The sequence below is a fragment of the Oncorhynchus gorbuscha genome, linkage group LG19 (assembly GCF_021184085.1).
Source record: "Oncorhynchus gorbuscha isolate QuinsamMale2020 ecotype Even-year linkage group LG19, OgorEven_v1.0, whole genome shotgun sequence".
In the NCBI taxonomy this organism is placed as follows: domain Eukaryota; kingdom Metazoa; phylum Chordata; class Actinopteri; order Salmoniformes; family Salmonidae; genus Oncorhynchus; species Oncorhynchus gorbuscha.
The window spans coordinates 49,295,210-49,320,549 of record NC_060191.1 but is presented as its reverse complement, the minus strand read 5'-3'; the positions used below and the strand labels follow the sequence as shown (position 1 = coordinate 49,320,549).

The 25,340-nt window shown below is 41.5% G+C and overlaps 3 protein-coding genes across 3 annotated transcripts; 2 read left to right on the top strand and 1 right to left on the bottom strand.

Moving 5' to 3' along the window:
• Nucleotides 1-7,756: 7,756 nt before the first annotated feature.
• Nucleotides 7,757-9,066, bottom strand: LOC124005742 (claudin-4-like). Its single transcript, XM_046315254.1, has one exon. It carries the CDS (start codon nucleotides 8,927-8,929, stop codon nucleotides 8,303-8,305), a length of 627 nt encoding a protein of 208 aa, XP_046171210.1. The 5' UTR covers nucleotides 8,930-9,066; the 3' UTR covers nucleotides 7,757-8,302.
• An 8,243-nt stretch (nucleotides 9,067-17,309) lies between these two features.
• LOC124005193 (claudin-3-like) lies at nucleotides 17,310-21,507 on the top strand. Its single transcript, XM_046314197.1, has 2 exons — nucleotides 17,310-18,045; nucleotides 20,290-21,507. The coding sequence occupies exons 1-2, from the start codon at nucleotides 17,570-17,572 to the stop codon at nucleotides 21,011-21,013; spliced, it is 1,200 nt and encodes a 399-aa protein (XP_046170153.1). The 5' UTR covers nucleotides 17,310-17,569; the 3' UTR covers nucleotides 21,014-21,507.
• A 146-nt stretch (nucleotides 21,508-21,653) lies between these two features.
• Nucleotides 21,654-23,836, top strand: LOC124005192 (claudin-3-like). The gene has a single exon (XM_046314196.1). It carries the CDS (start codon nucleotides 22,797-22,799, stop codon nucleotides 23,427-23,429), a length of 633 nt encoding a protein of 210 aa, XP_046170152.1. The 5' UTR covers nucleotides 21,654-22,796; the 3' UTR covers nucleotides 23,430-23,836.
• Nucleotides 23,837-25,340: the final 1,504 nt, after the last annotated feature.

Sequence of the window (25,340 nt, the reverse complement as noted above, 5' to 3'; positions counted from 1 at the left end):
AACTAGCTAACGTTGCCCATGAATGGAAATTAGCAAGCATTTTAACCAGGTAGCCTAATATAACAAAAAATACAAGTGTATACTGTATGACAGAATCATATACATTTTCGTCAACATGAAAGAAGATGAGGATGGCATTTGGCATTTCTCTACAAGTAGGGTGAGTCAACATGTTTTCTACCTGAACCCCACAGAAAGAAATCAAAACCATGGGCAGCCACATCATATTTAGCTTACATTGATTGGACTACATTTTGTTGGCTTCCCCAGTGATTTTACCCACGCACCGGTACTGCAAGCAGACCCAGATGCCAGCGAAAATGAAAAATCTGCTGTGGGGACTGTGGACTTTGACCGCTTGTCCTCGATGCAATTGGTGCATTTCCCCACAGCCATAGACAGCCGGATGGCGATGAGTGCGACCATGATGGAGATAACCACCAGGGCACGGGGGGGCTGTAGGTCCTAAGGTAGTGCCAGCATGGAGTCGAAGACCTTACACGACATTTGCCCCGTACTCTCTACCACGCAGTTAACCAAAAGGCCAATCACAGTATATGTGCTGTGACAATGTTGTTGCCAATAAACGCGATCACTTTCCAAAGGGAAGCACACAGATAAGAATGTATCCAAATCATCCGGTCACGCTGAGGCTAATGCCCAGAATTTGTGAACAAGCTGAAGGCATAGTAGGCTACTTCTAAATGGTGTTACAATGGCAACAGTGGTGTGACGACCCTCCCACTCTGTCTGCCGTATTCTCTCTTTGTTCTTGTTTCCTTATTAGGATGCCGGTGGGCGGAGTTGGGATGGTCGTCAGCTACATGGGAAACACCTGGGCCAGGTGTCTCCCAGGATAAATAGACCTCTTCCACATTTATGGAGGAGACTCTCTCCATGCAGACAACTTTTGTAAATTGTGTTGTGGTTCTTGGTGGCCTTTTGTTTGCTTTGGCACCTTTCATCACCCTGCATTATCACATTCATGCATGCAAAACACTCACTTACACTACTGATTACTGATTACACACACCATTGTATATTATACTTAGTTGCTTTAGTTAATAAATACATATTTTGCTACTCCTTATCTCCACGTTGTCTCCCTTTGTTACAGGCTTTGAGCCGGTTCGTGACAGTGGTTACCTTTATAAAAGTGTGGAGCCTATGATTGTACCTGTCGACCATGCCATGGCAAAGTGGTTTGTATGTACCTGTGGGATCTAGATTAACTACACTTGATTACAATTGTCTGGTGCTGTGCGGATTGGCCCGTTGGTGTGATAGGCGAATCAGTAGGTCTGACTGAAACCTAATGTAATAGGCCTAACAATCCCAGTAGGCGACAGATGCTTTAGAGGTAGAATTTGCACAGGCATCCCATTTCTGATCTTTTTTCACTAATTGGTATTTTGGTCCATCGGATCAGCTCTGAAAAGATCTGATTCAAAATGATCTGATGTGATTTGGCAATTAGTGGAAAAAATATCAGAATTGGGCTGCCTGTGTAAATCTCTTACTGTTTTATGGTCAAGTCAACATGCATCTCTGGTTGTTATCAAGCATCTCACAAGTCATTCTAAATAGGTCAAGGTTTACCCACCAAGCAGAGCAGAGCAAATAGGGGTGTATGTACTGGTACTGGCTCAAATGTTTTACCACAACAGAGAGATAATTCTCCTCACTAAAACTCCAGTCAAAGTACACATTTGAGGGATTAATTGTTGCACTTTCATATATAAATGGATAATACAGACTGATTAAATTGTACTCTTTATTTACAATGATCACAGGAACAATGTTAAAACAGTGCCAAAATGGAGACATAACTCAACTGATATATTCCTAACCTAATGGATTTTTATTTTACATTAATGGATATAAACAGGGTACTTTAGTGGTTGAGAAAATAGGTGTTTAAAAAGCAACAATAGTACACTTATAAAATAACTCACAACATTATTACTTTTAACTCAGCAAACCCATTCAAGTTCTTTGTGATTACAACACTCACTGTTTTCGGTATAAGAACTGTCAGACAAGTCCTTTGAGCACAGTGTCCTAATTTAAATTGAATTGAATTAAGTGGATCTTTAACATTACACTGACATGAACAACCTCTCAGACATTATGGCACACATGCAGTTAACAAAAATATATGGAAATGTCTGCTCAAAATTACAACCAACTAATTACAGCATTATCGCAAAAAATGGAAGAGCCAAGTGGAAGGGGGAGAAAGTGAGGAACATGTCTGTCGGACCTGCATTAAAGACCAAAATTGGTTAAAGAAAATTGTGATGAATAAAAAAGTATACCAGTTTCATTTAAGTTGTGCCATATGGATTGGAAAGAGTAGGCACATGGTTTATGAACTGACACAAAACTACGCTGGATTCAAAACCTCGACTTTTCTATTTAAATTATTATACAAAATTCTTGCAACCAATAGAATTATATATATATGGGGGATACAACCATCCCAGCTGTGCAGATTTTGTTTTTCGAAGAGACAGAATCATTAGATCATTTTTCTTGGTACTGTCCTTATGTCGTTTTTGGTCGCAGGTTCAGGAATGGCTGAAGAATTGTTACATTTACCTGGATCAAACTCTGCAAATAGCACTGCTGGGTGATAAATGAAAAAAAGTCATAGTCAATTGATCAATAATATAATTTTCGTAGTTTCATGATTAACTTTCATTTACAATATGCAGAAATTATGAGAATAGAAAGGTTCAGAACTTTTGTGAAACATCCCAGCGCAGTTGAAAAATATATGTCAAATACGAATCAAAACGGGATGGTATTCAGAGATAGATGGGAGGTGTCGAGTAGAGCTGAAGGATGGGACTGGATGGTGTTCAGAGATAGATGGGAGGTGTCGAGTAGAGCTGAAGGATGGGACTGGATGGTATTCAGAGATAGATGGGAGGTGTCGAGTAGAGCTGAAGGATGGGACTGGATGGTGTTCAGAGATAGATGGGAGGTGTCGAGTAGAGCTGAAGGATGGGACTGGATGGTATTCAGAGATAGATGGGAGGTGTCGAGTAGAGCTGAAGGATGGGACTGGATGGTGTTCAGAGATAGATGGGAGGTGTCGAGTAGAGCTGAAGGATGGGACTGGATGGTGTTCAGAGATAGATGGGAGTTGTCGAGTAGAGCTGAAGGATGGGCCCAAAAACAAACAAAAGATAACTATTGTAAAATGTACTGTGTCTGTGAAATGTATATAGTATGTATAAACTGGAAGTAGGAGCTTAAGTGTTGTTGTCTATTAGTATACTACAATTAGGGGATGGCTGGTAGGGTTAGGGGAAAATAATAAAGGAAAATATATACAATAAAATGTATATTTTATATACAGTCAATAGTTTGGACACACCTACTCATGTTCTTTATTTTTACTATTTTCTACATTGTAGAATAATAGTGAAGACATCAAACCTATTTATTTAAATTTTACCTTTATTTGAACTAGGCAAGTCAGTTAAGAACATATTCTTATTTTCAATGACAGCCTAGGAACAGTGGGTTAACTGCATGTTCAGGGGCAGAATGACAGTTTTGTACCTTGTCAGCTCGGGGATTTGAACTTGCAACCTTTCGGTTACGAGTCCAACTCTCTAACCACTAGGCTACCCTGCCTCCCCATTAAATAACGCATATGGAATCATGTAGTAAACCATTTAAAAAAAAACAAATCCTAATTTTATATTTGAGATTTTTAAAAGTAGCCAGCCACCCTTTGCCCTGATGACAGCTTTGCACACTCTTGGCGTTAGGTAGAGCATGGCGCTTGTAACGCCAGGGTAGTGGGTTCGATCCCCGGGACCACCCATACGTAGAATGTATGCACACATGACTGTAAGTCGCTTTGGATAAAAGCGTCTGCTAAATGGCATATATTATTATTTATTATTATCTCAACCAGCTTCATGAGGGAGTCACCTGGAATGCATTTCAGTTAACAGGTGTGCATTGTTAAAAGTTAATTTGTGGAATTTCTTTCCTTAATGCGTTTGAGCCAATCAGTTGTGGTGTGACAAGGTATGGGATGGTATACAGAAGATAGCCCTGTTTGGTAAAAGACCAAGTCCATATTATGTCAAGAACAGCTCAAATAAGCAAAGAGAAACGACAGTCCATCATTACTTTAAGACAGGTCGGTCAATATGGAAAATTTCAAGAACATTGAAAGTTTCTTTAAGTAGAGTCACAAAAACCATCAAACGCTGTGATGAAACTAGCTCCCATGGGGACCGCCACAGGATAGGAAGACCCAGAGTTACCTCTGCTGCAGAGGATAAGTTCATTAGAATTACCAGCCTCAGAAATTCCAGCCCAAGTTTCACAGAAGAAACTTGCTTAGGCCAAGAAAGATGAGCAATGGCCATTAGACCAGTGGAAATCTGTCCTTTGGTCTGATGAGTCCAAATTTGAGATGTTTGGTTCCAAATGTTCCAACTGTCTTTGTGGGATGCAGAGTAGGTGAACGAATGATCTCCACATGTGTGGTTCCCACCGTGAAGCATGGAGGAGGTGTGGGGGTGCTTTACTGGTGACACTGTTGGTGATTTTTTTAGAATTCAAGGAACACTTAACCAACATGTCTACCACAGCATTCTGCAGCGATACGCCATGGTTGGCGCTTAGTGGTACTATCATTTGTTTTTCAACAGGACAATGACCCAACACACCTCCAGGCTGTGTAAGGTATATTTGATCAAGAAGGAGATTGATGGAGTGCTGCATCAGATGACCTGGCCTCCACAATCACCCGACCACAACCCAATTGAGATGGTTTGGGATGAGTTGGACTGCAGAGTGAAGGAAAAGCAGCCAAAAAGTGCTCAGCATATGTGGGAACTCTTTCAAGACTGTTGGAAAAGCATTCTGGGTGAAGCTGGTTGAGAGAATGCCAAGAGTGTGCAAAGCTGTCATCAAGGAAAAGGGTGGCTACATTGATTTGTTTAACACTTCTTTGGTTACTACATGCTTTATTTCATTGTTTTGATATTTAACTAGGCATGTCAGTTAAGAACAAATTCTTATTTACAATGAAGGCCTAGGAACAGTGGGTTAACGGCCTCGTTTCAGGGGCAGAGTGACAGATTTTTACCTTGTCAGCTCGGGGATTCAATCTAGCAACCTTTCGATACTGGCACAACGCTCTAACCACTAGGCTACCTGCCGCCACAAATAGTGACCCAATAGTGATGTCTTCACTTTTATTCTACAATGTGGAAAATAGTCCAAATAAATAAAAATCCTTGAATGAGTAGTTGTGTCCAAACTTATGACTGGTTCTGTATATATTTACATATTTACATACAAATATCTGGGGGATTAGAAATGACATAGATGGAAACCACAATCTCTCTGCAATATTAAAGCTGATCAGCCCCCTATTCTTTTTTATATATATAAAATTAAATATACACTACAATTCAAACATTTTGGGTCACTTGGAAATGTCCTTGTTTTTGAAAGAAAAGCATTTTTTTCTGATAAAAATGATCAGAAATACAGTAACATTGTTAATTTTGTAAATTACTATTGTAGCTGGAAACTGCTGATTTTTTATGGAATATCTACATATGCGTACGGAGGCCGATTATCAGCAACCATCACTCCTGGGTTCCAATGGCACATTGTGTTAGCTAATCCAAGTTTATCATTTTAAAAGAATAATTGATCATTAGAAAACCCTTTTGCAATCATGTTAACACAGCTGAAAACTGTTGTTTTGATTAAATAAGCAATAAAACTGGCCTTCTTTAGACTAGTTGAGTATCTTGAAGCATCAGCATTTGTGGGTTCGATTACAGGCTCAAAATGGCCAGAAACAAATAACTTTCTTCTGAAACTCATCAGTCTATTCTTGTTCTGAGAAATGAAGGCTATTCCATGCAAGAAATTGCCAAGAAAGTGAAGATCTCGTACAACACTGTGTACTACCTTCTTCACAGAACAGCGCAATCTGGCTCTAATCAGAATAGATAGAGGAGTGGGAGGCCCCGGTGCACAACTGAGCAAGAGGACAAGTACATTAGAGTGTTTATTTTGAGAAACAGACGCCTCACAAGTCCTCAACTGGCAGCTTCATTAAATTGTACCCGCAAAACACCCGTCTCAACGGACTGGCCAATAAAAATAAAATATTAAGATGGGCAAAAGAACACAGACACTGGACAGAGGAACTCTGCCTAGAAGACCAGCATCCCAGAATCACCTCTTCACTGTTGACGTTGAGATCCCTCCTCTGCTGTGCAGTTGGTGCATTTCCCTCCAGCGATCGACAGGCAGATGCCGACGATACCGGTCAGGATGGAGATGATGATCATGGCTCTGGCGGCCTGGAGATCCTGGGGTAGTGCCAGAATGGATTCGTAGACCGTACACTGCATCTGGCCCATGCTCTGCACCACACAGGTCATCCACATTCCCTCCCAGATGGTTTGTGCTGTGACAATGTTGGCTCCGATGAAGGCTGTGACCTTCCACATAGGCAGGGCACACACGATGATGACCGTCAAACAGTCGATCAACGACATGACTATTCCCATGACCTGGATCCCCTGGGAAACCATCTTGACTAAATAGTTCCTCTCACACACACACTGTCAACTGATTGTTCCTGACCTCACACACTCCAACCTGAGTACGGACAGATCCCGAGGAGTCCAGTTATTCCCAAAGAGTTCAAAGATGGTTCACACAAAAGAAAACAGTATTTTTAGAGTTGTGTTGTAGAAGGTAGTTTGTAATGTGTTAAAAACAGAGATATGATGCAGGTATGTCTTACTAAAATTCCCTGCTCTGCTCCCATTTGCTGAGAGATGTTTATACACAAAGAGAACCCCAATAACCTCTAACAGTGCTGACCTATGAGAAAAGAGCAGCTTCACGGTCATATATAGCCACTTGACGCAAAAACAAAACAGCTATTCCTTCTGACTCACTACTATGTGACTGATATCAAATAATGACTTGGAAACTGACTATGGAGATTTAACAAGAAGGCTGTGAAGAAAGAGTTGGGTTATTAGGAAATGTGTTATTTGGAGGTGTTTAAAACGATCGTTTCTTTATGACTGCACACTGATGCACACTCCTATCAGGACACAGTGTTTTCACGGAGACTGCCAAAATACTAAATGAAGTGGGGTGTAGTTAGCAGTGATGGGGACCATGTAACTGAATGTTGTTTTTACTTCTTATGAGGATGTTCTATGTTTCTATTCCTATAGGGGGCATCATTGGACAATGAAGGTTTCTCAAGATGCTATGGGAACTTCAAAGGTGAGTCATCCTACTTGAAATTCTAGTGTAGACTAAAGTAGCAGTCCCATTCCAAAGGCAAAAGCATTTCTCAACCTCAGGTCTTATCTAGCCATCCATCCGTTTTTTTCTTCCTCTTATGTTAAATGTACCAATTTTGGTGCTTGTTATCAAACTGGGCTACTGTAGGAAATGTTAGGCCTACATTTCAGCATTGCTAGAGGGTATATATGGTATATATTTAAAAGAGAATAGAGATGTTTACTCTTAAGGTGAAATTGTCTACTAAATAGTAGTCTAATCTATCTACTCTGTGATTTCCCAATGAAATAGTCTGTTTGACGGTTGGTGTGGGGTGTGGCTGAAGAGCTAAGAATAAGCATGACCGTGCTGAGGGGTAAAGATTCGTTCATTTGATATATGATCAAAGGTTGTTGCTCATGTTCAGTCAAAGAAAACATGAGACAGTGCATTTGAAGTTGAACAAAAATATTTATTTACAGTTTTATCACCATTGAAATTCACATTTTCTGAATCACACACATTTAAAAAATATATTTAGTCAAAATGTTAAATGAAATGTATGCATTCAATGCAAACGTTATGGGAAACCCATTCAGATCATTCTGAAATATTTTATACATGTTTTCAAATAATAGCTTTGGCTAGTTCTTATTCATTCTGTGTATTGTGAATATACGTCAGAAGGAGTATTAGCTGACAATGTCCATCCACACCCTTTTCTGGGTGCGTTACATGCCATCATGTCATTTCTTACTTATACAAGTGCCACTGTCTGGAAGTCTGTCTTTAATGAAATACATTCGAATTTTGTCATTTAGCAGTGGAAACAAGCTGTGATATCATACAAACATGATCGAACAATCACAAAATCACAATGTGAGACAGTAAGGATCACACTGCACAGCACCTGTATAAATATACATAATCTCGTTCTGTCTTTTATAATCTCTCTTGCTTTTCTTTCTCTTCTTTCTCTCTCGGGCATTTCTCCCACTCAAACATAGTCCTTGGGTGCTGTGGACCTGGCAGCTGAGTACTTAGTGGGGTAATTGTCCTCTTTAGGGGGACAATTGGCACAGAGGAACCCTCCTCCCATGATCATGAGGGCCGCGGCCCCCCATCCGATGTAGAGCGCAGCCCCCAGCTCCATCTTCTGAGAGCTCATCAGCATGGGGTTGTAAAAGTCCCTGATGATGGTGTTGGCCGACCAGCAGACGGGGATGAGACACAGGATGCCAGCGATGATGAAAACTACACCCGAGCCCACGCCTATTCTGGATTTGGCCCTCTCATCCTCCACGCAGTTGGTGCACTTGCCCCCGGCCACGGCGAGCAGGATGCCCACCAGGCCCATCATGATAGAGATGATGATGAGAGCACGAGCGGCCTGGAGGTCCTGGGGTAGTGCCAGCATGGAGTCGTATACCTTACACTGCATCTGACCTGTACTCTGGACCACACAGTTCATCCAGATGCCTTGCCAAGTGGTTTGGGCTGTGATTATGTTCTCGCCGATGAAGGCTGTGACCTTCCATTGAGGAAGAGCACAGACCACGATGGCCCCGATCCAGCCAATGATGCCCAGGGCTGTGCCCAACATCTGAAACCCAGCAGATGCCATCTTTTCTTCTTCTTTAAGTCCTGGAGGAGTCAATGAAGGAAATCTGCCAAAAATCAGTGTCTTCTTAGAAATCAGTTGCTTGGTGTGTCTTGCTTGAAAAATATCCAAGTGTCATTGTTTAAGCCATACTGGGAGCATGTGCTTTTATACACCTGACTTGGGAGGGGCTTGGCACACAAACATTCCAACAGACCTTTGACATGACTTGCTGCTTCTCCCTCAAGGCATATGTCATAATTCCGTTTTTTTGTCTTCTCTTGTCAATTAAATGGTACAAGTGGAACAGTCTCATTGTGACTCACCATTGTCCAAACAGTTTTAGCCAAACTAAAGAGGAACCGTGTGTGCCAACACCCTTAAAATATAAACTCAGTATCATGGTATCAGTATTCTCTTCTCTCTTTGCCAGTTTCATGCTGACACTACACTCTGTGGAATGAAAGTAATAGAGAAACATCTGTTCATGTCTGAGAAAATCTGTGAATAAGGATTTTCTACTTTTAAATCCAACTCAAATATCAAAATTAGACAGGTATAATTATAATCTGACATTTACACAATTATATTGAAATGAGTTCCAACCTCTTTCCTCTTCATATGAACAGAGCCCTTTAATTGCTCAAATGAAAGGGTTGACTCTATATAGAGCTGAAGATTATAGAGGTTTAACAAAATGTTATTTTACTTTGGTTATCTATTACTTGACATTCACTCTTCACCTTTGAACGAATGGCTAACCTTTGCAGCTCTGGGACTCCCATCAGATCATATTGACTTGAAACAATGCCAGATTACACCAAGATATTCACTTATTTAGTTACGTGAAAAACCGGTGTATCATCCTACAGATCCCCTTGAATACATAGGCCTACTGTCATTTATTATTTTCCTACTTGACTTTACAATCCCTCACATAGAATATGTTAGAAGACTGCAAGAACAGTAAATATGTAAGGTGCTCTTTGGTTTCCCGGGCTTGTGACATTGTCAAAAGAATGAAGACATGTTCCCTTTCCAAGAGATAATCTCTTTTCCCTTACAGAAACAGTACAACTACTAAAACTAAAGTTTCATTTCAGCAGGGGTGTAGGACTGCAGGAGCACAAGGAAGCAGCGCTCCCTCACTTTTTTCAATTTGAGAATACACGGAGCTAGTAAAAATATTTATTGAAAATGATTAAGTTGAATCAATTACTAGCCAGATCGCATAATGAAGAATTAGTATTTTAAATAACATAACCGAATATAGTAGCATAGAATTGTAGGCCTTTAACACCTCACCTCCTCATTTGTAGTGAGATTTTAGGATGGTTAGCTGAAGCTGAATAATCGCATTTCTTTTCTCATGCAGCCAAAACTCAACAGTGGATGCCACTAGGCAGGATTTACAGTATGCTTTGATTGAAACACAATGCAAGAAAGACTAATTGTTTGTTAACACCCTCTGTTCTAATTCACTCACAAAACAGTAATTCAAGAAAATGTAAATGCATATTCCCATGAAACTGATTGAGAGCTTGCAGATGCAGCTTGGACATTTCACCGGTAAAATGTGAAAAATGATCATTCATGATTGACAGTGATGATGGCCTATTTTGAAATGAGGTAAGCCTAACTTGGTGTTTGAGGGTATAAAAAAATAAACATTTTCTTGTGTGTGGGCATAGGCAGACGTTGCATTTGGAGGATGCATTTTAGCATATTCTATAATAATATTCAACAGGCTACATCTGTCGGTACAAATGTTGATTTAGAAATGATGACGTAATTAAACATTTTGGGGGCGATCCCGCACCAAAAAAATAGCGTATTGAGTCAGTGAACGATTGTCCTGTTACTCTACTCATTCTCAAGAGAGAAAAAGTGAAGTCCCCTCCAGCCATGTCTGTTAAAGTATCAATCAACCAACCAATCAAATCATTCTTTATGTCACCCGAGCAGTTGATAGATTCACAGCTGGCAAGTCATTCAGTTCATCCACCATTTTGTAAAGAGGCAAGACAAAAAAAGAATACTTGAAAGCTGACCTTGCAAGGTGACGTCAGTCCTTGGGGGTCGGAGGGCTATAGACTGTCGTTCTTCCGTTCGCCTGGAGGACGTGTCTGCTTTGACGGACGAGGAGTTTGACTGGTTAGTTCTGTGGACAGGTCTGTCTTCAACGTGCCACAAACAACACCAAGGTGATCACAGTTGTCGGACTGTAAAGAAAATGGGGGGGAGAAAGAGAGAGAGAGAGATACAGATTGTTTCCATATATGAAAGAGGCCACTGTTAGCGAGCTAAAATTACCTTTAGCAACAATGCCTCTATTTTACCCAGGCAGGTAGCATGTTAAAGATACCCTGGCATGGAGCAACCCAAGGAGATTGAGTACCACACTCAGGTACTACGCATTGAGGGGGAGAGATTGTTTTGGAGCACATCGCCTTCAAACTGAGATTATACTCCCAGCACTGGGAATCAGATAGGCCTCAGAGGGTCCACTATTTTAGGATCAGGAATCCTACACCAGATCATGTAGTCAAACACTCAAACTTCAGCTGTACTGCTTCAAACAGCATACATCTGGTTCTATGGTGTAATGTTGATCTCATTGTTGTGGAACTAATAAAGAGGCAGCTGAAACAGAATAGTAGTATTTCCAGACATTGTTATTGTTGTTCTGGGTGTGACAAATAAAGGCTTGTTGAGACACATGCAGTTAAAATAATGGGCACACACTACTCCCAGGATCACATGACGTTGGTCACAAAGACACAAAAACAACTACTACTCTTGTCTAAACCAGGGTTGTTCAATGTCGGTCCTGGATGGCCAAAACACTTCTGGTTTCATCCTCTCCTTCTAATAAGAGACTAGTTAAGACCTGGGACACCAGGTGAGAGCAATTAACTACCAAAACAGAACTATTTCGGCCCTCCAGAACCGGAATTTAACAGCCCTGGTCTAACCTGTACCTTTAGTACCTTTCACACCACAGAAAGTGCTGAAAATGTGCTTGAAATTAAACTCATTTTGGCATGTGAAAATAGTTTTTGAGCTAAATTCCAGCGGTTTTTACAGCGATGTCGCAGATTAAGTAGAAAATTGACACTGTGAATGCAACAGTTTGGCACTAAAGCTAAGTTATTTCACATTACAGGTAGTTCAATCCACCTGTGCGTAAGTCTTGGAGGGGGGGGGGGGGTAATACATGACAAGTGTCAACAGGAACAGAGGGCAGGCCGGGGCCTCATACCTGGGCCTCACACACTCTAACGGATGCTGGCTTTGGAGTATAAAAGTACAACCGAGTAAACTGGCTGGGTCACTATGGCTGTGTTTACACAGGCAGCCCAATTCTGATATTTTTTTTCCCACAAATTGGTATTTTGACCAATCACAACAGATCTTTTCACATCAGATATTTTTCAGAACTGATCTGATTGGTCAAAAGACCAATTATAAAAAGATCAGATTTCGGCTGCCTGTGTAAACACAACCTAAGTGTAGTGCTCATAGAACTATAACTCCTGGGGTTGGATAGTCAAACATCGTTACTGTACCTTTTTGAATGAGTGATTCAGAGATCAAGGCTTATTCTATATAATACTAGGTGGTATCACCCAACCACACATTTTATAATTCTTAAAAGTGTGAATGAGCTTATATAGAGGCTCACAAGTACTATGTTTAGATATTGTTATTGTTGTGGATGTGAACTAAAGGTTAGAAGGCATGTTGCACCCCCCTGATGCTACTATGGGAGAATTTGGTATCAGCATAATGGTTGATAAAACTGGGATGTGTGATTTTCTCCTACAAATATGGATATCTGTGTGTGTATCTGTGTGGGTGGTTGGGCAGGAGTTAGGGGTAGGTTGTTGTGTGTTATCTATGATGTATTATTCCGTGCCCAAGAGTCATGCTCAAGGGGACGGAGTCACAGTTTCAGTGGATTAACCAAGCATGCAACAAAGATCTCACGTTACCTAGAAACCATTAGAAGCACGGGACATTCAATGACTCATGTGGTTCTGGATTGACATGCATCATAACATGCATCATGACATGTAAATTAAATCAAAGGGGATTCAGGTGTAATAAGAGTTGTTATAATACTTTATTTCTTATCATGAGAATTTTTACCATTCTCAGAAGATTTAGGTGACTATCCTCCAGACACAGTTAACTCACAAGTTCCTTTAAACTCACATGCTGAATGTATCCCCCTGTAATTTCATATTTTTTAATAAGGGATCAATCTAGAGGCAGTGATCACTTTTTTCATTTTTTTTTTAAATGCTGAGAGATGTGCCGTAGTGTGGCACCAGAGACACCAACAGTTACAGCCTGGATTGTGCAAAGGTAGGGAGTGACAGGGAGAGAGAGGAATTCTACCTCCAGGGGTTTTCTGTTATTTATTTTCTGGAACCTTACCTTTACTGTGAATGTACTAGAGTACAGGAACGTCAGAGAAATACATTTCTCGCAAAGTTCTCTCTCTGTTTACTTTTGGTTGTTTCATTATTTCAGATACTAGAAGAAAAAGAGTCACCAAATAGTTTAAAATTGAAGAATTTCCCTTCCTACACTCCCGACACTCTTCAGCTGTCCCCATAGGAGAACCCTTTGAAGAACCCTTTCCACAGAGGGCTCTACTTGGAACCCAAAAGAGTTCTACCTGGAACCAACAAGAATTATCCTATAGGGACAGCCAGAGAACCCTTTTGGAACCCTGTTTTCTAACAGTGTACCTTCCACCCTCCCTTCCTCCCGCTCGTAGTTACCTGTTCCCAGAAGGCGAGTCTCTACTTAAGCAATAAGGCCAGAGGAGGTGTGGTACATGGCCAATATACCACGGCCAAGAGCTGTTCTAATGCACGACGCAACGCGGAGTGCCTTGACACAGCCCTTAGCTGTGGTATATTGGCCATATATCACAAACCCCCTAGATGCCTTATTGGTCACCAACGTAATTAGAACAGTAAAAATACATGTTTTGTCATACACATGGTATACAGTCTGATATACCACGGCTGTCAGCCAATCAGCATTCAGGGCTCGAACCATACAGTTTATAATTGTTAGTTATTAATGTAAGGCAGGCACCTGCCTGGTGTGTATAGTGTAGTGTATCTGTACATGGGCAGGAGGTAGTGACGATCTAGCCAGGCACCTGTAACCCTGGAAACCGGTCTAACCTGCTCCCGTTCCCATGGCAGGTGAACAACTGGGAAGGTGTTTGTGCTTGTTCCCTTTCCAGGGAGAACTCTTACCAAATACCTGCTTCAAACCTGATGACTCCCTAAATTATACAAATAGTAAACATTTCATTTCAACAGAAATAAATGTGTTGGTCAGTCGCACCTAAATGGTCAGAAAATAACTTGTATCCTAGAGTACCGGATCTCAAACAACTGCATAGTCATAGTCAACAGCTAACTTCCTCCACCACATGGTGTCTCCTTCTGTTGCAGTCTGTTAGGGCAGGTTGCACCAACATGGATTAACTCCTAAACTGGGTTAAATCAAGGTTTATCTATGAATCTTGTTGCACCAAATGTTTAACCTAGTTCTAAATTAAACCTAGTTAAATTAAATCATTCCTCTAATCTAAGTTTAGTTTTCACTTTAAACCAAGATTACATTTAAGCCTGTTGCTCAATAAAAAAAAAATGAAGATACATTTAGATTGAAATGTAATTCTAAACTGCCACTTGAGTTTGCTTAACTGATGAAATGGCAGCATATCTACTGTGCAGAGACGAAAGTGACAGAGTTCCTCTGAGAATAATAAGAGACAGGTTGAATCCTATTGAGTTTTATGATAGTGATCAGTTTTCAAGGAGTTACCACTTCTCCAAGGACTCTGTAATGCAACTGGAAAGAAAGGCTGCCAACCTGTCACACCCTGGCCATAGAGAGGTTTTTATTCTCTATTTTGGTTAGACCAGGGTGTGACTAGGGTGGGCATTCTAGATTCTTTATTTCTATGTTGGTGTAGTTCCCAAGCAGCTGTCTATCATTGTCTCTGATTGGGGATCATATATAAGTTGTCCTTTTTCGTTTGGGTTTTGTGGGTAGTTGTTTTCTGTTTAGTGTCTGGACTTGACAGGACTGTTTCGGGCTTGTTTGTTTGTTTGTTTGTTTGTTTGTTTGTTTGTTTGTTTGTTTGTTTGTTTGTTTGTTTGTTTTGAGTATTAAATTTACCATGAACACTTACCACACTGCGTTTTGGTCCACTGCTTCATACGATGATCGTTACACAACCATTAAGCATGGGAGTGATGGGAACACGGCTGAACCCTAACTACTTCAGCTCCAGATGGTGGATGGGGATCTTATTTGTCTCCACAAGTAATTTTATAAGGAACATCAACTTTGTGGCCTCATTTGTCAAGTAGGCCAGCTACTTCGTTTCAACTCATGAAATACCTCTCATATTGGTGTACCATGTCACTAATCATAGTTTAAAAATGTTAATCATAGTGTTACTGATCCAGATTTAAAATGAAGTGGTGCAATACATCTCCAATTAATTATAGAACTAGATTTACAAAATCTAGATCAGCTCTAATCCTAGATTAATTTAACCATGTTGGTGCAACCCACACTTAGGTTTAACTAGGATTAATTTAAAACGAGGTTAAACATTTGGTGCAACAAGATTCATAGATAAACCTTGATTTAACCCAGTTTAGGAGTTAATCCATGTTGGTGCAACCTGCCCTAACAGACTGCAACAGAAAGAGACACCATGTGGTGGAGGAAGTTAGCTGTTGACTATGACTATGCAGTTGTTTGAGATCCGGTACTCTAGGATACAAGTTATTTTCTGACCATTTAGGTGCGACTAACCAACACATTTATTTCTGTTGAAATGAAATGTTTACTATTGGTATAATTTAGGCAGTCATCAGGTTTGAAGCAGGTATTTGGTAAGAGTTCTCCCTGGAAAGGGAACAAGCACAAACACCTTCCCAGTTGTTCACCTGCCATGGGAACGGGAGCAGGTTAGACCAGTTTCCAGGAGTTGTTCTGTCTGTGGGGAACCTTCTCTACGTGTTCCTGGACATGTTTTTTTGTATTGTAATATGGGTCTAGAATTATAGCCAGTCTCCCTAACGCTACCACAGACTGGTACAGGGCTGCTGCCAATTGTTAGGAAAATAGGCATTTTGCAACAACGAAACTATGCATTTCTGATTCATTTTTAGTCACAAAGCTGCTCACACATATTTTGTTTGCGAATATTATAGTAACTACAGTAACAGGAGCTAATATATACAACATAATTATGTTGAACTTAATCGTAGCTTCAGTTTTCATGACAAGGCTTGTGTTATTGAGGCTTATCCTCACACAGCACTGAAGTCTTCAGTAAACAGAGATCAATTGTCTCTTTTTACCCCTCAGTTCCCCTTCGTATTAGGAAGTAACCACTGAGATCTTTGAATGTTTAGTTGACACTTTTTAAGTTATTTTTGTAGTTTGCATTTAACACCACATTTAATGAGCTTTATACAATGTGCTGGAGGCAAAACTGCAATAGGGTCAACCTGAGATCCGGTGTAAACCAGATCCTCTTTGGACCATTTCGACAGACAGACAGCTATTCAGTAAGACACTCACGGGATGATAATGTTCAGTACAGTTTAACTGTACCAGTACTTCACGTTGCTCCCTCTAGCTGTAAAAACATTATACACACCCATAAACAACTCTGGCTGCAACCTCCCCGTTCTGATCTGAATAGGACATTCTGCATCTCACAAAAAACAAAGAGTTCATAAGGTATTTGGTAATTCAGTGATGATAATGTTCTAGCCTTCCAACAACCTGTAGTGGAGATCATCCAAGTGAGATGGTACGTGTTCTTGGGTGTTGATTTCACTATCAGGTCGGTGGTATGAGAAAGCAATGACCCCTGTTTTGACCTATGACCCCAATGATGACCCCTGTTAGTGAGACAAGGGCCTGTGATGGGCTATAGATCACATAGAGCTGCCCAAACTAGAGTTTTTCCTGTTCAGGCCACAAGTTTTTTTATGGTTTAAGACAAACTTTATTGAACAAAACATGCACATGTTCAGAGACACATGTTCAGTGCCAGGCCTGTTCTGAACAGAGCAGTTTTACCCAAGAGATATAATGTGTCTGTCTAACTGACTGAACAAAGCCTGTAATTTTCTCTCGTTTGCAGAGACGGTGATTCAGCGTTTGGTGTTATTTGAATGTAAACTGACTCCACCTTACAGTCTTCTTAGCAGTATAAAGAAAGGAATAATCAGTTTATCCCACTCTTCTTCTCTTTCCCCCTCTCTCGATAACTGACTAAAGTATTATCCAGGGCATTCTGAGCCAAGGAGATTTGATATCGTCTTTAGAGGGCTGTGCTCTGAGACACAGAGCACCTTCTATCCAGACCAGACCTGAGAGACCTAGGGATAGGGAGTGACTGCTGCAGCCCAACACCAGCCCAGAGAACTAAGGGACCCAGAGAGACAACAGCCCAGCACCAGGGGACAAGGGGAGACTACGACAGCCCAGAATCAGGGACAGACCACTGCCCCAGATCAAAGCACCAAGGACAAAGAGAGACGACAGCCACAGACCAGCACCAGAGCACCTAGGGACAGGGAGAGACTAGTTCCAGAGATGGCCTCGGCCGGCCTGGAGATCCTGGGTATGATTCTTTGTGTGTCAGGCTGGCTAGGGGTCATGGTGGCTTGTGGCCTGCCAATGTGGAGAATAGCTGCTTACATTGGCCAGAACATCGTCATCTCTCAAGTGATCTGGGAGGGCCTGTGGATGAACTGTTCTGTCCAGAGCACGGGCCAGATGCACTGCAAAGTCCACGACTCCATGCTTGGACTCCCTGTGGACCTACAGGCAGCCCGTGCCCTGGTCATCGTCTCTATGGTGCTGTGCATCATGGGCATCGGCCTGTCTGTAGCCGGGGCCAAGTGCACCAACTGCAGCTCAGACACAGGCAGCAAGCCTCGCATGGTGCTGGGGGCCGGAGTGACCTTCATCGTGGCGGGGCTGTTGCTGCTGACGGCCGTATCGTGGACGGCTAACACCATCGTCTTGGATTTCTATGACCCAATGATGGAGGAGACAGGGAAGAGGGAGTTTGGGAACTCACTGTATTTTGGATGGGCTGCCTCCTGTCTGCTTCTCCTAGGGGGAGCTCTGCTCTGCTGCTCCTGTCCCCTGAAAGCACCCCAGGGTGTTAGCGGGGTTGGGTCTGGACCCAACAGGGTGATGAACTACTCTGCAGTCAAATACCCCATGTCTGTCAATGGATATGTGAGGAGGGACTATGTGTGAGAGAGAGTGTGTTCAATGGCTTTAGTATAGAGACAGCCCCTTGAGACTGATGAGACTAAGGGGATAACTAGTGTTATAGTGCCCCCCCTTTCCTGACTGGGTTAGCGAAGAATAAATGCAGTATGACCGATTGGCGATTAATGCTAGATTGTGTTTTACATATATGATTTCTGTAGAGTTGGAGACATGCATTTATAGACAATTCAAGTAAATGTAGATTGTAGGATTAGAGAAATATCTTATTCATGTTTTGCTGTTCGGAAATAGTTTTTGTACTAAATTTCACATGAATGTTACTCAGTGATGACGATGTAGATCATGACATTTTTTATTTAGTTTAAAAAAATAAAAAATAACATTTCCATTTAACCTTAAGTCATTTTTGCACACTCAGAATTTTCTTGCACATGGTGATACAAAATTAAGATAAGTTCACCCTTGATTTCATAATGTGAGGAAATCATGCATTGCGTTAACTAATGTTTGTATACAAGCAACTTCTTTTTCTTTGCTTAATTGGCTTATAGCAGGGCCATTCCCATCTGAAAGTAAGGTCTTATCACAGAGGATGTCACCACAGGAATGTTATGTGAGTGAGGAGAGGTAGCCTTGCAGGTCCATATCACCTGAAATCTAGAAAACTCAGCCCCTCTACCCCGCACAATGCGGTTTATGATTTCAATCCAAATGTGAGTAGCAACATTGACCCTTTTGTTTCATTTGGGAGAGTGAAACTGAGCACGACAAAAAGCAGCCATTTTGATAAGGAGGAGTGTAGGTAACCCACTCTGTAATCATAGGGTTAACCAATTTCTTTCACAATCCTCCCATTTATTAAAGATAAGACAATGGCTTTATTTACCTTCTAGTCTAAGAACAAGATAAGGGAAACTACTTTTAAGACATTCTTATAGCATAGACTTAAAGTACTTCCTAGGGAAGTTTGAGTGTCGTACAAACAAACATAGCCTCCAATTGTGATAGTCAATCTGTTCACTTGTGGAGTATAAGTACTCGTCTATAATCAAGTAAAGTGCCTGTGTGTGGAACTTCTTGTGCTGATAGACAGGTTTCTAACTTTGATCCCTAAATCTGTCAGCCAATCAAAGACAAAAGATAACGGATTCTCACTTTTTGTCATCAATCTTCAATGGCAGTCAGAAACAAGATATCATTTACTATGAAATTCAGGCTTGTCTGTTTCCTGAATCATGGCAGTGGGAAACAATGAGCGAATGCAGATTTGCATTCATTCATTGTGCAACGTCATCTCCAAAAATGATGTTATCTGGTACCAGAGAGAGCATTCATTGGCTCCTGACCCAGGTCAGTTCATTTTGAAAGAAACGGATCCAAGAATGAGCCCTGCTGCTGGGGTTGGAAACCAGATGAAACAATATTAAGCAACTTTTTCTGTAGGTCAATGGAAGTTTGTTTAAAAATATATTGATTATTAAAACCAATGCAATTCATCTTATGCCTTCATCAGGGTATTTGGGTTGGAAACTAGCCAATAGTGCTTGTATACAGTAGGCTGCCACAGCTGTTCCTAGGCAGCTCTCTCTCAGGGTTAGCAGTAAGACACAGAGGTTAACGCTCCATAGAGAGCTAAATATTTATTTTGACCCGAAAATAACTGTACACTGGTAGACACTTGTTGAATGAACACATTTGTAAATGTTATTCCCAATTCGTCCACGTGTAACTATTAACTTGTCTTTTCTTAATCTGTTCGTTATCCTTTAACTATTTAGTATTGGTACTTTGGCCATTTATTGACCTTCCCCCTCAGCCCAAACAGTGGGGGAACAACCATGGCCCAACCATTCAATCATTAATCTGTGCAGCCAAGCCGTTCACATGGGGTTTGTTGAGAAGAAAGAAAATAAAAAACATTTAAAAACCTCCTTAGCCAATGCCCATGGACTCTACCTTCTGTTTGTAGAGTGCTATAAAGATAGCTCTGAGTATACAGACGGTGAGAATTCCAAAGCAGAACCCAGACAGTGAAACCCTTTTGTATGTGAAGTTGAGACAGTTAAGAGAGTGAAGACACATGTGGACTTACTTACAAAGGAAGGTAAAAACAACAAAATGGCTGTGTTGGGACTAGAAATCTTGGGAGTGATCCTGGCTGTCCTGGGTTGGATATTAAGCATTGTGTCCTGCGCCCTGCCCATGTGGAGGGTGTCCGCTTTCATCGGGGTCAACATCATCACAGCTCAGACCATGTGGGAGGGCATCTGGATGACCTGTGTGGTGCAGAGCACGGGCCAAATGCAGTGTAAGGTCTACGACTCCATGCTAGCCCTCAGCTCCGACCTGCAGGCAGCCCGAGCCCTCACAATCATCTCTATAGTTGTGGGCATCATGGGGGTGCTGGTGGCCGTGGTGGGGGCTAAGTGTACCAACTGTGTTGAGGACGAGACGGCCAAGGCCCAGGTGATGATCGCAGCCGGGATGGCCTTCATCGTAGCATCCCTGACCCAGCTGATCCCTGTGTCCTGGTCAGCCAACAGAATCATCATGGATTTCTATAATCCCATCTATAATCCCATCACTCCTGAGGCTCAGAAAAGGGAGATTGGAGGGGCTCTCTACCTGGGCTGGGCAGCAGCCGCATTACTCCTCATCGGGGGGGGGGGGATCCTGTGCTGTAGTTGCCCCCCACAGCCTGAGAAGAGGTATGCAGGGCCACCCTCACGGATGGTGTACTCCCCAATCAGGTCTGTGGCCCCCAGCGGCTATGACAAAAGAGACAATGTTTGAACTGACCTGCGTATCTGGCAGCAGCTTTCTGCTCACGTTTTTCCCACAGTCGATGAAGGACATCTGATACCAACTTTTGAATTCCAGAACATATCAAATGGGGGTGATTTCTACTGAAACTATTTTGTTATATGTTTTGACATGAAGAAAATGCTGCTTTTTAGTGGATCATTTTTGATGGTGCTCTGTTGAAGAGAAACAACATCAAACTGGACTTGATGTACTTGGATTTCATACTGTATGTCTATTTAAAACATACATAGGTGTTGTAGATATTGTTTTGGAATCTTACTATTTGAAATGAGTTTAATTAAAACCATCTGCATTGTTAGATTTTATATTCTATAGACTGAATGAATAACAGCTTATCTTGTGCATATGTTGGATAACAATGTACCAAATTCTGACAGTTTAGCATCTTTCGTTAAGTGTGAAAATATGAATGATTTTGATGTTTAAAGTGTGTCAATTTCACAATGAAGACTGTTTCATAATACTTGCATTTTTTTCTGAAAATATTTTAATATGATGACAGAAAAATACATTGTTGCAATAAGTTACTTTATACAGTACATTTAATTAACATTAGTAAATGCTTTGCTACATGAGAAGTGCCACTAAGTCCTGTGGTACTAGCTATGCAGTTTATAAGAAAAAATATGTTTGAATCTGCTGCCAAAACAAAAGACGTAGGCTAAGGCTAACTGCCTCTGTGTCATTCATTCTGCCCAGATCAGGATATAACAGGCATTTTCCTTCACTGATTCTTGGGTATCTATGGTAATGATGTGTTGAGTTGGATTGTCTTTCATAGCTGCTATCTACTTTGGCTGACTCTCACATCTGTTGGCCATTATATAACAAGAAGCCTTGCTTTGTCAGCCCCCCACTATTCAGCCATTCCAAAATGGCCCCCAGAACAATGGGTCCGTTTCATAGCACGATGGAGGTCAGAGTGAGTTATCAACACTGGGGCATGAAATGTTGGGGGGAAAGACTTATTATCCCAGTTTCTGGAGCATAATTAGGCAAAAACCACCACCCATAATTAGACACTCCAGTTGTAAGGAATGCAAGGGCACTGGAGTCAGTGACAGACAGACATGGCCATTAGACCACATCAAATAGAGTGAACAAGAGAGCTTATTACAAAGGAACTGAGGTCAGGCATTCTTCTTTTACAAGCTGCTTCAAATAATGTTGTGAGAGAGTGATTGCTCTGAGGAGACTAGATTAGGGCTATCTATTAATGAGTAAAGGGCAATTCCACCACTCTTCAACCTCATTTTCATTATGTCCAGCACATTATGTAAAAACTGCGCATTTATTTAAAAGGTTAATCGGTTCTACCCAATGACGACATCATCAAAAGTTAAAACATTTTAAAAACAGTGATTTTCAAACACTATGAGATTCACAGTGATGTGGGGAGCAAGATAATACCCTCCCTCTGGCTAGAAAACTCCCTGCAGGTTTTGAAAATCACTATTGTTTTTTTTACTTTTAATCCCACACTGTGATGTCACAGATAAGCATTTTTGGGGGGATCTTCCAGGGCTCCTCCCTTCAGCTGATCTGGGATATAAAGGATACCAGAACATCACACATCACACACTCACAGGTACTCAGGCTAAATCAATTGGTGTTATTGTCTCTGGCTCTGTATGGTCTCCTTCTTTCTCACAGATCCTCTGTCAGATCCTCTCAGGTCTCTCATGTGTGACGGAACACGGAGCACTGAAAGGAACACAGAAGGAGCTCCAGAAACAACAGAATTACCACCATGTCTGCAGGGTTGGAGTTAGTGGGGATCGCTCTATGCGTATTAGGATGGATCATTGCCATCGTGTCCTGCACCCTGCCCATGTGGCGAGTAACAGCCTTCATCGGCAGCAACATCGTCACGGCTCAGATCATCTGGGAGGGTCTGTGGATGACCTGTGTGGTCCAGAGCACAGGCCAGATGCAGTGTAAGGTCTATGACTCCATGCTGGCTCTCTCCCAGGACCTCCAGGCCGCCAGGGCTCTCACGGTCATCTCCATCCTCCTGGCCATCCTGGCCGTGCTCATCGCCATCGCCGGCGCCAAGTGCACCAACTGCATCGAGGACGAGGCATCCAAAGCTAAAGTCATGATAATCTCTGGGGTGTTCTTCATCGTGTCAGGAGTCATGCAACTGATCCCAGTGTCCTGGTCGGCCAACACTATCATCCGGGACTTTTACAACCCGCTGCTGACTGATGCACAGCGCAGAGAGCTAGGGGCAGCGCTCTACATTGGCTGGGGGGCCTCAGCCCTCATGATCCTCGGGGGAAGCCTCCTCTGCTACTCCTGTCCCCCTAGGAAGTACAAGCCCTCACAGATGGCATACTCTGCCCCAGGTGGGCCTGGGTTCCAGAGAAAAGACTATGTGTGATGGGACAATGGATGGGACAAGGACTATTTATGTAACAACCAAAAATGTTATTCTACACCTGTTTCTAATGGTGTGTCTAAGAAAGGGCTTCATGAACAGAGTTCATGAATGAAGGAGACTCCGTGATGAAGGGATGTGTTTTATCATTGTTTTGTTGGATTTGTCTATGTGTGTACAGTATTTGTCTCTGTATTATCTCTTCTGAAAGGAAAGCATAGAAGTTCTGTCTGTGTCAGAAAACATTTGAGAAGGATCATGTACTTTCCATTTGGGTTTAGTGAGAACAAAGGAAATTAAGAATAAGATCAGTAGTTATTAAATGTTTTAAGTATTAAAACGTTTTAAGTGTTGAATTATTGGTGAGCTATGCATATTCATTGAAACTATATCAAGCTCATTTAAAAACATTCACAAGCCTCATAATTATTTACATAATGTTTGTACTTTCATGAATATTTGTCTCTAAGATGTTAGTCATTGAGTCCATTTATATATTAAATCACTAACACTGAATTATTTTCCTAGCTTCAGGCAACTACGCTACATCAAATAATACCTTGTAGAATATTAATTCATTATCTTCTTATTGACATTTCTCTATGTTTTTGGCTCATATAAATGAGGCACTGCTTAGGCTTCAGAAACTAAGGAACACTGTTAAAAAGACAATATTTGACTGATGCTTTCACAAAAGATAGGCTTTTCTTTTACTGCAAGAATTCAGTAGAGTACAAAATCAGTATGTACACATCGTTTTTTAAGGAGCTATGTTTATTTTTATGTAGGGTTTTTTTTATGTTGGGAAATGTTGTACATTTTTTCCCAAATAATTTGTGAGAGAGATGCATTCGTTTGATGGTGATGTTCTATCATCAGTGTTAAGGGTGTGATTGTGTGATGTACTCAACTGTTTGGACCCCAGCAAGAGTAGTGGCTGCCTAGGCAGCAGCTAATTGGGATCCAAATCAAATACTAAATACTACTAACATACAGAGTACTGTATCTGTACTGAATTCTGTCACCTGAACTCCCGACAGATGACAGATGTATTAAACACGAGTGTGGCTAGCAGTGCACAGAGGGAATGGGGAACAGTTTGGGAGCAGACAAACTGGAGGCCTCAGTGTTTTGGGGCAATGAGGAGTAATGGGGGCATTGGAGTATATGTCATCTTCAATTAAGGAAATAGAAATTTGCAATTGTTTCTATAAGTAATGTGTTTGAAGGGTGATAATCGTTGATCCCACCTCAGGGTTATTTCAGCAGTATTACCATGGAGGAATGGAGATCTCTATGCCTCATAAAGTACATTTGGTTTGGGGGTTATACAGCAGTCAGTGCAACATATTACATTGAAAGGACTAAGGAAAGTAATGTTGACATGGTAAACAAAACACAAGTCATAAAATTGGAGTTCAGAGGTGGCGAGAGACTATTATTAGACTGATCACGTTTAGTGGTACCTGCTGTGTTACATATGCAGTTTAGATGTCTCTCTCTCTCTCTCTCTCTCTCTCTCTCTCTCTGCTGGCTCTGGACAGCGAAACCCTGGCTGATCACATGACCGATACTGAGCTATGTGAAGGATGGAACAGAGAGAGAAGTTGCTAGTCTGCAGGAGTTGTCAGGGAAAAGGGCTTCCTTTATTCATCCACCATGAAAGGAACAACACAGCCCCTTTGTGGGTCCTGTCCTGTCTACTCTGTCGGAACAAAAACGTAGACACTGCCGTTGGCTCACCTGCTCCCACAATAAAACATATGCTAAGATCTACAGTATGGTTCCAATGGCTTGTTGCTTTGCAGATGAGGCACTATAGTTTTGGTGCAATAAACCAAGTGTGGCTAACAAAGTGACTGATCTGCGGATGCTACTTCCAGCCATTTCTCGATATGTCTTCTTCCTCAGTAA

Coding starts and splice junctions, on each gene's coding strand:
- LOC124005742 (XM_046315254.1), bottom strand. CDS start 8,929: ATGGCATCTGCTGGGTTTCAGATGTTGGGCACAGCCCTGGGCATCATT.
- LOC124005193 (XM_046314197.1), top strand. CDS start 17,570: ATGGCCTCGGCCGGCCTGGAGATCCTGGGTATGATTCTTTGTGTGTCA. Junction 18,046..20,289: donor GAGGAGACAGGGAAGAGGGA/GTTTGGGAACTC, acceptor GACAGTTAAGAG/AGTGAAGACACATGTGGACT.
- LOC124005192 (XM_046314196.1), top strand. CDS start 22,797: ATGTCTGCAGGGTTGGAGTTAGTGGGGATCGCTCTATGCGTATTAGGA.